This window comes from Microcebus murinus, chromosome 7 (genome assembly GCF_040939455.1).
Source record: "Microcebus murinus isolate Inina chromosome 7, M.murinus_Inina_mat1.0, whole genome shotgun sequence".
NCBI classification, from domain to species: Eukaryota; Metazoa; Chordata; class Mammalia; order Primates; family Cheirogaleidae; genus Microcebus; species Microcebus murinus.
The window spans coordinates 103,745,201-103,758,396 of NC_134110.1; the positions used below are offsets into that span (position 1 = coordinate 103,745,201).

General features: G+C 43.3%; 1 protein-coding gene across 1 annotated transcript in view; it reads left to right on the top strand.

The window, feature by feature from the left end:
• Positions 1-13,196, top strand: part of PXDNL (peroxidasin like) — a 267,746-nt gene that overhangs the window by 213,679 nt on the left and 40,871 nt on the right. The window contains 1 exon segment of the mRNA XM_076005349.1: positions 11,780-12,275. Coding sequence (XP_075861464.1) covers positions 11,780-12,275 — 496 coding nt within the window.

Genomic DNA, 13,196 nt, shown 5'->3' on the forward strand with positions numbered 1-13,196 from the left:
CTGCCAGCCGCCCCGCCGAGGCCGCGCTCCGGTCACCAGAGAGCTCTACCTCCTGGGCATCAGCTGGCCAGAGAGAAGTGACAGTTCAAGGTAACCTGGCTCACCTAGACTGCGCTTTCTCCGTGAGATGTTGCAGCAGTGTTCATTGGGAAAAGGAGGAAATTTTGATAGAGTCAGATAAAAAAAAAAAAAGACGAAAAACCTTTCCCTAGAGACACAACAGAATCTGTGACATCCACGTGTCCCCTATCAGGAGCCAAACTCTCCCTTAGGAGCTTCGTAGACATCTATTTTGTCCTCACAGTAACCCTCAAGAAATGAGGGTTGCTTTTAGATGAAAGTGAGGCTCAAAAACCTTAGACGACTTGCTCAGAGTCCACACACGGGAACGTGGAGGGTCTGGGACAGGGGAGCAATGTGCTGACCGCGGACACCAGGAAATGGACGGAGGATGTGGTGGCTTGGCAGCAGAGCATGCTGTTTTCACAGGTGAGCAGGTGTCTGCCACATGGCAGGATACTTGGGCTCCTCTGGGCGCCGACAGCCTGCGGGCCACAGCGGCCTCCTGCCTGTCCCACGTGAGCCCGCGCCGGAGGCTCTGATGTTCTCCCAGAATGGCACGGCAGTTCCTGGTACGGAAGTCGCACTGGGGGTGTGCGGGGCGGGGGAGGGAATCGGGCGACTGCTAGAGATGTGAGAAAACATCAGCACGGTGACTCCGGAGTTGTGGCTGCCTTTTCCTGGGGGGTGCTTTATGGGACAGAGGGAAAAGAAGTCATTTAGTACCATGGGGAAGGTGGTCTTCTCTCCCTCTCCTCAAGTTCTTGGCGATTAGGTTCAGAAATTATGAAATATTTCCAACTCTGCAAATGCGGGCAGCAGGGAGGCGGCATGCACACCGCGTGAACGGCCCCCAGTCGCGCTCCCTTCGCCGCTTCTCCCGCGCCTCTCACCGGCGCGGCTGCGGAGCCGAGGGAGACAGCAGAGCCGTGGCAGGGCGTGGGCCGCGGTGGCCGAGCTGCGCCCTGCGTGGAAGCCGCGGCTCGGCCGGAGATGGAGGCTGAGCTCTCGTTATGCCCACAAGTAGCATCTCCAGGTGGTCTCGCCTCTGGCCTGCCATAGGTGATTCCTGTAGACGCCTATTTCATACCATTGTCATGAGTCTGTCAGGGGTGGGTGTTATTATTCCTGTTTTACATTGGAGGAAAATGAGGCTCCTGGGGGCTGGGTGCCTTTTCTAAGGTCACACAGCTGGAGTCCTCGGCACTTTCCTTCACGCCCACTGCATCCTGGGGGCACCTGTAGACGGGTGCCCAGTGCAGAGCCTTGAGCAGGTGCTCACTGAGGGCGACCCCCTCCCATTGCCATTGTTCCACATCCAAGGACCCAGAGGAGAGATCCTCTGGTCATTTAAGAGGCAATGCTTTTATTACAAGTGATGTTTGTCACAGAAAATGCCATGCAAAGTCTTAACGGGCAAGGGCAGCGGAGGATCTTGAGTTTGAGGCATACCTATTATTCAGATCTCTGGTCCCAATCAATAGTAAGAATATTCTTTCTCTGAAAGTGTCTTCAAAAAAGTCTCCTGGAATTAATTAGCCAGTAGTAAACATATGTACTACTAAGTAGGGTAGAAAAATGCAGTGTTTTTTTATTACAGCACTGTCATTCTCAAAACCATGCCTGGGCACATGGCAGACATCTCTTCCTTATACAAAGATGCTCAGAAGCCACATCAGTAGCAAAATCCCCCCAGGGTATGAATACACCTAATGCGATTTCAATCGAAATGTAATGTGCATAATGAGAGCCATTGAAAATGGATGCACATGTATTTTTCAGTGTACTTGGTGACTAAGAAGCATGGATTTTTCAGAAAAACAAAAGAAATTCTAATATGAGAAACTGTAAATGAAGGTGTTTAGTAATTGCTCAAAAGTGGACCAATTACTTATGGCATGGGCTTCTTTTACCTTGCAATTAACAGAAATATTGCAGTATGTAAATTAGGGGCTGAATGAATCAGCATATCACTAAGGAACAAGTTTTTAGGCTGTGGCTCTGCAGTTTGAGGCAGGTCACACGTTTTACTGGCCTGATGGAATGTGGTCCAGAAGTGCTTGCATCATTGTGCACCCCAAGACAAGGACCTAGAAATGATGTTTGCTACTCAGCACGCTTGTCTTTGTCATCATGTTTTCACTCGTGTTGGAGATTTCTGCACTCTGATTTGCTAATCTTGCTCTTAGAGATAGATGAATAAAATGATGGTGTTTAAATGATTTGCTTTCACTGACATTATCCTAGGGAAAAATATTAGAGCTTCCTTTAGGATTTAAGCGGCCACTCTAAGTGGTCCTAGTGGTTTATTTTGTTAGAAAGAAAGGTATTATTAAACTGACTCTCAACTCTTCATGTTACTTTTATAGAATAATTTTATTTTCAACAGGGTGGTTTAGTTCTGTTCCCTACTGGTTAATACTGATTATCAGCATATTCCAAATTTAACTATAATATTTTAGAATCCTGGAAAAATTTTTCTTCTCCTAAATGCATAAACACATTAAAATTAACGTTGAATCTATTCAGAATGGTGATAATGTAAATGCAATCAAGATTTCCATCATTGTATGTTGTCAGCCTTCATAGGTGGGAAGGTATAAGACCCAAAAAATAAGGCTGGCATCTGTGCAGCTTCCCGTGATGCTGTGGGCTCATGTGGACCATGAAGCTGGGAAGAAATGTGGGGTGTGAGGAATTGACTTGGTTTTTGCTTCGCATATCATTCATCACATTCACTGAATTTTGTTTTCTACCTTTCTTATCCATGAATTTTAAGTTTCTCTTCACTGAAACTAGAGACAATTCTAAAACAGCATGTTGTCTGTGTTTTTCTTTTTGCCCATAACTATTCTCATTATGTTGTTCATTTATGTTTTCTTCATACTTTGTATAAATTCCTCCAAGTAATTCCATAAATCTATAATTAATTCCTTTTAATTAGTGCTTACTAGTGTTTACTGGATATGTTTGTATATATAAAAAATTTATATAGTCATACTTTACATATCACTGCTTATAGTTCCCTAGGCTGGATTCTGATATAATTCCAAAAGTAAAGTCGCTAAGTAAAAGGATATATATATTTTTTTCATTTAAAAATGTTGTCAGGATTCTCCCCTAAGCCGACCCTATCCGCGGCTGCCAAAAGAGATAATATAGCCACCAGCTAGAGGCACCTCCAGGGAACGGGACCTTCCCTTTTGGGGTCCTACAGCTGATTGAGGGGAACTCAGACTGTGAGCTCCCTACCCGCCAGCCCTTGCAGGTGCTGCTGGCACGGTGTTCCCAGGAGAACAGGGCAGACCCTGAGGCTGAGAGACATAGACCCAGCTTGGGCTCCCTGTGGGTGAATTGAGACTGGCACTCCTCTTCCTGGTGGGGATATAGTTTGAACTCTGGGGCCCAGAGGTCAGACCTGCAGACCAGATCCCGTGCACCCAGGTCTCACATTGCCCGGGGCACAGAAGGAATATACAGGAACAGCCTACTGAGGTGTGTGTGCCTTCAGGGACAAATCAGCATCCTAGAGGGCAACCCTCCTCCCAAAGGGAGGCCGTGCGCCCAGCCCAGGCAGTGTTTCTGCGCAGGGAACCTCCCTGCAGGCATCAAAATCCGGGGAGGCCTGGTGGCGTGTGGTCTGGCCTGCTGGCAGAGGCCCAGGAGTAGCTGCGGAGTTGGGGAGGGTGGAAAGAAGCGAGGCTTGCTCCAAACTGCGAGTCTTAGCACCCCCCCACATGCAGACTTTCTCACTGAGTGGGGCCATTCCAGCCCCTCCCTGGCAAGTTTTCCTGGAAGCAGAGAATAGAAGTTTGACCCCTGCTAATGGCATTGGTAGTGCTTGAGGGCAGGCTTATCCAACCCAGCTCTGCCCAGACTCATTCCCAGAGGAGCCTTCACTGAGGGGGAGAAAAGGACACACCTGGAAGTCCCAGGGCCCCATCCACCACCTGAGGCACTAGAGTGCCTCTCCAGGGGAACAAGAGCTGGATACAGGACACAAAAACAACAGCGTAGCCTGTTCCTCCAAGCAAGCACCACCTACTGACAGGGAGGACATTCTGAACACCGTTTTCACGGCACCTACTGACTCATCATGCAGAGAGTGGTCGAATCTCACCCACAGACACCATCTACCAGCTCAGAAACTAAATAAGGCATATGAATACCCACACGAAAACCTAAAAGAAAGAAGCAACAACTGATTGAGATGGGAAGAAATCAGCAAAGGAACTCTGGGAATATGAAGAACCAAATGGATATCACACTCCCAGATAGGAGCACCAGCCCCTTAGAAATGGACACCAACCAAAATCAGGCAACCAGAATGACAGAAGAGGAATTTCAAATGTGGATCATAAGAAAATTTAACGACCTGAAAGAACAACTCAATAACCAAAACAAAGAAACCACAAAAAGCCTCTAGGACCTGGAACAAGAGTTCACTAAAGAAATTGACACAATGAAGAAAAGTTTAACTGAACTCCTGGAAATGAAGAATCAATTCAGGGAATTACAAAACATAGTGGAAAGCCTCAAAAACAGGGTAGATCAAACAGAAGAAAGAATCTCAGAGATTAAAAATAACACCTTCCAATTAAATAAATCAGTCACAGAGATAGAGTAGAGAAACAAGAGAAAAGAGCAAAGCCTACAAGAGATGTGGGACTATGTGAAGAAATCTAATGTGAGGGTCATAGGGTTACCAGAAGAGGAAGAAGAAAACACCCAAGGGTAGGACAAGCTATTTGAAGCTATAATAGAGGAAAATTTCCCAAGCCTTGCTAAAAATCTTGATATACAAGTTCAAGAAGCTCAGAGGACCCCTGGGAGATTCAATGCAAACAGGAAGACTTCACAACATCCAGTCATCAGACTGACCAAAATATCAACTAAACAGGCCCTTCTAAGAGTTGTAAGACGAAAGAAGCAAGTAACATATAGGCGAAAGCCAATTCAAATAACACCAGACTTCTCTACTGAGACTTTACAAGCAAGGAGAGACTGGGGCCCCATTCTCAGTCTCCTGAAACAAAACAATGCCCAGCCTAGAATCTTATTCCCTGAAAAACTAAGTTTTGTATATGAAGGATAAATCAAGACATTCTCAGATAAGCAAAGACTGAGGGAATTCACCAAGACAAGACCAGCCCTTCAAGAAGTACTCAAAACAATGTTACCCACAGATCAGCATGATAAACATTCATGAATGTAAATCTACTCAAAGCTAAAGATCAAAGCCCAGATACCACAATGGCTCAAGAGAGAAAACAAAGCAACAAAGTTCAACCCAACATAATGAACAGAAATCGGCTCCACCTATCAGTGCTCTCAATAAATGGGAATGGCTTGAACTCCCCACTCAAGAGACATAGGCTGGCCGAATGGATAAAAAAACACAAGCCAAGTATCTTCTGCTTTCAGGAAACACACCTAACCTGCAAAGATGCCATTAGACTAAAGGTAAAGGGGTGAAGAACAATATTTCAAGCAAATGGAAGCCAAAAGAAAGCTGGCATGGCAGTGCTGATTACAGATAACTTAGTTTATAAATCAACAAAAATAATAAAAGACAAAGAAGGTCACTATATAATGGTGAAGGGTACAGTTGAACGAGAGGACCTAACAATTCTAAATATATATGCAACCAACCTAGGTGCACTCAGATTGATAAATCAAACCCTACTGGATCTAAACAAATGGATAAACAGCAACACCATAATAGTTGGAGTCTTTAACACCCTACTGACGGCACAGGACAGATCTTCCAAACAGAAAATCAACAAAGAAATAATGGACTTAAAAAGAACCCTAGAACAAATGGGCCTGACTGACATTTACAGGACATTCTACCCCAAAACCACTGAATATACATTCTTCTCATCAGCTCATGAGACATTCTCTAAGATTGGCCATATCTTAGGACACAAAGCATGTCTCAAACAATTTAAAAAAATAGAAATTATACCATGTATCTTTTCAGACCACAATGGAATAAATGTAGAAATCAAACCTAACAGGAGTCCTCATTTCTACACAAAGTCAGAGAAACTAAACAACCTTCTGCTGAATGATCACTTCATAAACAAGGAAATCAAGATGGAAATCAAAAGATTCTTTGAACTAAACAACAAAGGTGACACAAGTTACCAAAACCTGTGGGACACAGCTAAAGCAGTCTTAAGAGGAAAGTGTATTTCCATAAATGCCTGTATCCCAAAGTCCAAAGATCACAAATAGATAACCTAATGAATCATCTCAAAGAGCTGGAAAAGGAGAACAGACCAACCCCAAACCCAGTAGAAGTGAAATCATTAAGATCAAATCAGAACTAAATGAATTTGACAACAGGGAAACTATACAGAAGATTAATAAAACAAAAAGTTGGTTCTTTGAAAAAATAAACAAAATTGACACACCATTGGCGAGACTAACGAAAAGCAGAAAAGAAAAATCTCTAATAAGCTCCATCAGGAACAATAAAGGAGAAATTACAACTGATGCCATGGAGATACAAGATATAATTTATGAATACTACAAAAACCTCTATGTACACAAACTGGAAAATGTGGAGGAAATGGGCAATTTATTAGAAACACACAGCTTCCCTAGGCTCAACCAGGAAGAAATAGAATTCCTGAACAGACCAATATCAAGTACTGAAATTGAAACAGCAATAAAAAACATTCCTAAAAAGTAAAGTCCTGGACCAGATGCTTTCACACCCGCATTTTACCACACCTACAAAGAACTGGTGCCTATCCTGCAGAAATTATTCCACAACATTGAGAAGGATGGCATTCTCCCTGACACATTTTATAAAGTGAATATAGCCCTGATACCAAAACCAGGAAAGGATGCAACAAAAAAAGAAAACTACAGACCAATATCCCTTATTAATATACATGCAAAAATTCTCAACAAAATCCTAGCGATTGAATCCAGGTGCTTGTCAAGAAAATAATTGGCCGGGCGCGGTGGCTCACGCCTGTAATCCTAGCTCTTGGGAGGCCGAGGCGGGCGGATTGCTCAAGGTCAGGAGTTCAAAACCAGCCTGAGCAAGAGCGAGACCCCGTCTCTACTATAAATAGAAAGAAATTAATTGGCCAACTGATATATATATAAAAAAAAATTAGCCGGGCATGGTGGCGCATGCCTGTAGTCCCAGCTACTCGGGAGGCTGAGGCAGAAGGATCACTCAAGCCCAGGAGTTTGAGGTTGCTGTGAGCTAGGCTGATGCCACGGCACTCACTCTAGCCTGGACAACAAAGTGAGACTCTGTCTCAAAAAAAAAAAAAAAAAAAGAAAAAAAAAAGAAAATAATTCATCACAACCAAGTGGGCTTCATCCCAGGGAGGCAGGGATGGTTCAACATAAGCAAATCTATAAATGTAATTCGCCATATAAAAAGAAGCAAAAACAAAGACCATATGATCCTCTCAATAGATGCAGAGAAAGCATTTGACCAAATTCAATACCCTTTTATGATAAGAACATTCAACAAAATAGGCATAGACGGGGCTTACCTAAAAATGATACAAGCCATATATGACAAACCCACAGCCAATATCATACTGAAATGGGCAAAAACTGAAAGCATTCCCACTTAGAACTGGAACAAGACAAGGTTGCCCGCCCACTATCTCCACTTCTGTTCAACATAGTGCTGGAAGTCCTCACTACAGCAATCAGACAAGAGAGTGGAATTAAGGGCATCCAAATGGGAGCAGAAGAGATCAAACTCTCACTCTTTGCTGCTCACATGATATTATACCTAGAAAACCCCAAGGATTCAACCATGAGACTCCTGGATCTGATAAATGAATTTGGTAAAGTCTCAGGATACAAAATCAATACCCATAAATCAGAGGCATTTATATATGCCAACAACAGTAAAAGTGAGAACCAAATCAAAGACTCAATTCCCTTCAAAATAGCAACAAAGAAAATAAACTACCTTGGAATATATTTAACTAAGGATCTAAAAGACCTCTATAGGGAGAACTATGAAACACTGAAGAAGGAAATAGCAGAGGATGTAAACAGATGGAAGAATATACCATGCTCATGGGTCGGCAGAATCAACATTGTTAAAATGTCTACACTACCCAAAGTGACCTACATAGTCAATGCAATCCCTATCAAAATACCATCATCATTTTTCACAGATACAAAAAAAAATAATTTTATGCTTCATATGGAACCAGAGAAGACCCTGTATAGCAAAATCAATCCGAGGCAATAATAACAAAATAGGAGGTATCAATTTACCAGACTTCAAACTATACTACAAGGCTATACTAATTAACACTGGTTTGGACTGGCACAAGAACAGGGACATTGACCAGTGGAACAGAACAGAGAGCCCAGATATAAAACCATCCTCATCTAGCCAACTAATCTTCAATAAAGCAGACGAAAACATACACTGGGAAAAAGTATCCTTATTCAATAAATGGTGCTAGGAAAACTGGATAGACACACGTAGAAGACTGAAACAAGACCCACACCTTTCACCTCTCACAAAAATCAACTCACGCTGGGTAGCAGACTTGAACCTTAGGTGTGAAACTATTAGAATTCTAGAGGAAAATGTTGGAAATACTCTTCTAGACATTGGCCTTGGCAAAGAATTTATGAAGAAGACCCCAAACGCAATCACAACAGCAACAAAAATAAACAAATGGCACCTGATCAAATTAAAAAGCTTCTGCACAGCCAAAGAAATTGTCAAGAGAGCAAACAGACAACCCACAGAAAGGGAGAATATTTTCACAAGCTACACATCTGATAAAGGGCTGATAACTAGAATCTATTTAGAACTCAGGAAAATCAGCAAGAAAAAATCAAACAACTCTATCAAAAGATGGGCAAAAGACATGAACAGAAACTTCTCTAAAGAAGACAGAATAATGGCCAGCAAACATATGAAAAAATGCTCAACATCTCTAATCATCAGGGAAATGCAAATCAAAACCACAATGAGATATCACTTAACTCCAGTGAGAATGGCCTTTATCAAAAAGTTCCCAAATGCTGGTGTGGATGCGGAGAGACAGGAACACTCCTACACTGCTGGTGGGACCTCAAACTAGTTCTACCTCTGTGGAAAGCAATATGGAGATACCTCAAAGCAATACAAGTAGATCTACCATTTGATCCAGTAATTCCACTACTGTGCATCTACCCAAAAGATCAAAAGTCACTTTATAAAAAAGACACCTGCACTTGAATGTTTATAGCAGCACAATTCACAATTGCAAAGCTGTGGAAACAACCCAAGTGCCCATCAATTCATGAGTGGATTAATAAAATGTGGTATATGTATACCATGGAATACTACTCAGCTTTAAGAAACAATGGTAATATAGCACCTCTTGTATTTTCCTGGATAGAGCTGGAACTCATTCTACTAAGTGAAGTATTTCAAGAATGGAAAAACAAGCACCACATGTACTCACCAGCAAATTAGTATTAATGGATCAACACCTAAGTGGACATTTAGGAGTAACATTTATTGGGTATCGGGAGGGTGGGAGGGGGGAGGAGGGGATGGGTATATACAACCACAACGAGTAAGATGTGCAACATTTGGGGGATGGACACGCTTAATACTCTTACTCGAAGGGAGAGGGGGGCATGGGCAATATATGTAACCTTAGCACTTGTACCCCAATAATACGCTAAAATAAAAAAAAATAAATAAATAAAAATAAAATATTTGGCATGGTGTTCACAAAAAAATGTCAGATATATTTCTAAAAAGTTGTGCTTTACAATTCCACGAACAATTATATGAATAACCACTTTTCACCAACAACTGGTGTTATAGCTCTTGGTTGTTTGATAGTCCAGCGAGGAAAAACTTAATTGTCTCAAATTTATTTTCAATTTGAATTTCTGTATTGATATGTTTGAACAACCCTTTCCATGGTTGTTGGTTTGGGGATTCGCTCCTCTGTGCGTCGTGTTTTTATAGTCCTTGTCCTTTAATCAATGTGTGTGAACTCTCCGCACATTCCGCCTGATAACAATGGTGAGAGTGATCATCCTGGGCTTGTTCCCGCTTGAAGAGGCTCCGTCACTGTACCCAGTGGAAGCATGCTTGCTTTCTTGTATGTGGGCTTTATTGTGCTGGAGCAGGTTCCTAACAGTCCCACGGCCCTTGTCTGTGACAGGAACAGCTGCTGTGTCTCACCTGTGATGCTCCTTCTGAGCACTGCCCACTCGCGCAGATCTTGTATGGAGAGAACTTTATTAATGTGGAAACTTCCTTTGATTCAGTTACTTTGATTTACTGTTATTTAGAGCTATCTCCCACAGGTTAGCCTTATCAATTTTTTGCATTATTTTCATATGCATTATATACCTAAATATATAAGGTATATCATCTATATCTGTATACATGCATAAGTGTGCACATGTATATGTGTATATGTATTACATGTATAGGTATATGCATGTGTGTACATGTATAGGAGTGTATATAAATAGGTATATGCATGCATGGTTGTATATATGTATATGTATATATGGTTGTGTACATGTATGGGTGCACACGTATGGGCATGTACATGCATTTATAGGTGTGTACATGTCTAGGTTCACACCTGTATAAGTATACACATGTATAGGTGTGTGCGTAGATAGGCAGAAGATGTTTGCCTTACTCCTCATCACTGTTTTCTCTTTCTTTTCCCTTTTCCTAAAGTGGTCTGTTCTGTTTCACTTATTCTTTAGTTTTTCCTCAAGTAATGCTTTCAAATTGAGCACTTGTGTAAAATATTCTGCAAATTGTTTTCAATATTCAAATATCTTTTTCTCCCTGAAAAGCGACGGCCATCATACCTGTACAGTGTTCCTGGACTGTGGCCTCCTTCTTTCTCACTCTTTGTGAGTGCTCCTTCTCTGACTGCTGGCTTCTGACATTGCAGTTACAAGGAGAGGTGCCCATCTGGTTTTCTGGTTTTTTCCTCCTGTTTAACTAAGTTTTCCTAATTCTTTATTGCTGTGATTCTTGAAGATCTTTTTTCTCTTTCCCAGAGTTTCAGAATTATATCAGAATACACTTAATGTGACTTTTCTTATCGACCCAGTCTCACACTTAGTGAGCAATTTTAATTCGTAGATTTATATTTTTCTTCAACAAGGTAAATTTGTAGCTCATATTTCCTTAATTATTGTTTATTTTTAAATATCCTCCAAATATTTTTTCCCCTTTTGAAACATCCTTCATTTGAGTGTTTGGTCTCCAGGATCTACCCTCTTTTATTTTCATTCATATTTCCACCCCTTTTATATGTTTGCTAAGTGTTCTGATATGTCTTTTGCTTATGACCACTAGCCTCATATTCATTAACCAGTCTCAACAAGGACCATCCTCCTTTACATTTATCTATTCAGTTTCTTAGTTCCAGCATCATTGTATCAGCTTTAGGACATCTTCTCTTGCAGTGCCTTGAACCCCTGTATCAGTGCTATTGCTTTCACCAGGTGTTATTGTTTCAATCAGGTGTTCTCTCTGCTCCCTCCCATGGCATGTCTGGACTGGGCATCCTCCTCTCTCTGACTGTCTGGGCCCTTTGAATGGACAGTGGCTTTTTCTCTGCAGGATCGTGGGGTCTGGATCAGGTTGTCGAGGCTACCTCCATGGCAGAAGCCTAGCAGAAGGGGACAGGTTCGCAGGGCTGGGCTGTGACATCAGCGTCCCCCGGGGTAGAACAGGAAGGCAGCCCACCTACTCAGCTCATCCTTGGCCCTGGAGGAGCTGAGACAGCCGGGAAGCCTCGAGGGCGGAACTCCAGGGCCACTGGGCGCCGGCGCGAGCCCTCGCGGAGGTGGCGGCCCTGCGCGCAGCTCGGCTCGGCCGCGGCCCTCGGGAGGATGCTGGGCTGGCTCCCCCCGGGCCTCGGTGCTGCCCTGTCCTTCCAAGCACACTGTGGCCTCTGCATTCCTGTCCCCTGGGTTGGCGGGGCGGGGAGGGCCCCTCTTCGGGGCGCCCATCTTCAGGGCTGTACCCCGAGTCCACAAGCCGCAGTTTCCGGATGAGGATTTCACTTCCTCCTGCCTGGTCGAGCTGCTTCTGATCAAGGCCTGGGCTCCTGGGGAAGTGGCGGGTCTCCGAGCCTTCCTGTGCCACAGCGCGGCCAGCGTCTGCCGTGGAAGGCGCAGAGGGGCCTGCTGTGGTTTCGTGCGCGCTGTCGTGCGCGCTGAGCGTGTGCCGGGCGGGGCCTGAGAAACCCGGCTTATCTGAAGACCAGAGACAACCTGGAATTCAGTTATAAAACATTGTTTTCTTCTTCAGAAGAAAAGAGCTCTTAGAAGGATCCTCAGGAGATGCCTCAAGGAAAGAATAACACAGATACTAACTGTTCGTTGAGCCCTCTGTGCTCCCTCCCCACCGTCCTCTGGTCTGGGGAGAAAGAAGATGTAAATCTAACGCGCTCTTAGCCCACGTTGTCCAAGAATCCATTTCATTGAAAGAGAAGTTCTTAGGGCTCATTTTTAATCTTGTGCTAAGATCCAATCAGGAGTCCTCAAACTACTGCCTGCAGGCCACAAGCCGCCTGATGAGGACATTTATCTGGCGCCGGGTGTTTTTGCCCCCACTGCCTGTCCTGCTTAGCAGCCAACTCACCCGGCCCACAGTGCCCTTGTGTGGAATGTGCACTGCACTCTCCAGTGGTTCTGCAACGGCCCTCCCACGGTCTGAGGGACAGTGAACTGCAACCCCCCCTTTAAAAAGTTTGAGGACCCCTGACAACTTATCACAACAGGTTTCTATTTGTGGAGAAACATGGGATAATTCTAATTCTCCTTTGCTTTGACATCACCTCTTATGCTTTGAAGATGGTTCTCTTTTCTCAGAGTTCTTTGTTTCACACTAAACATACATCCCCCATTTTCATACATACATACATACATGCCATTTTCTTCATGTTATGTAATCTAAAGTTGTTGCACTGCTCTGATTTTGCATATTAGTTATTCTCTCAGAACACTATAATTTATCAATATCTTTATTAAAGCGTGATGTCCGGAAGTGAGCACAGAGCAGAGTTATCAAGGCAAGTTGGAGATACTGGGTGGAAATTGTCCAGTCTGATATATTCCATCCCTACTCAAAAGCAAACTCA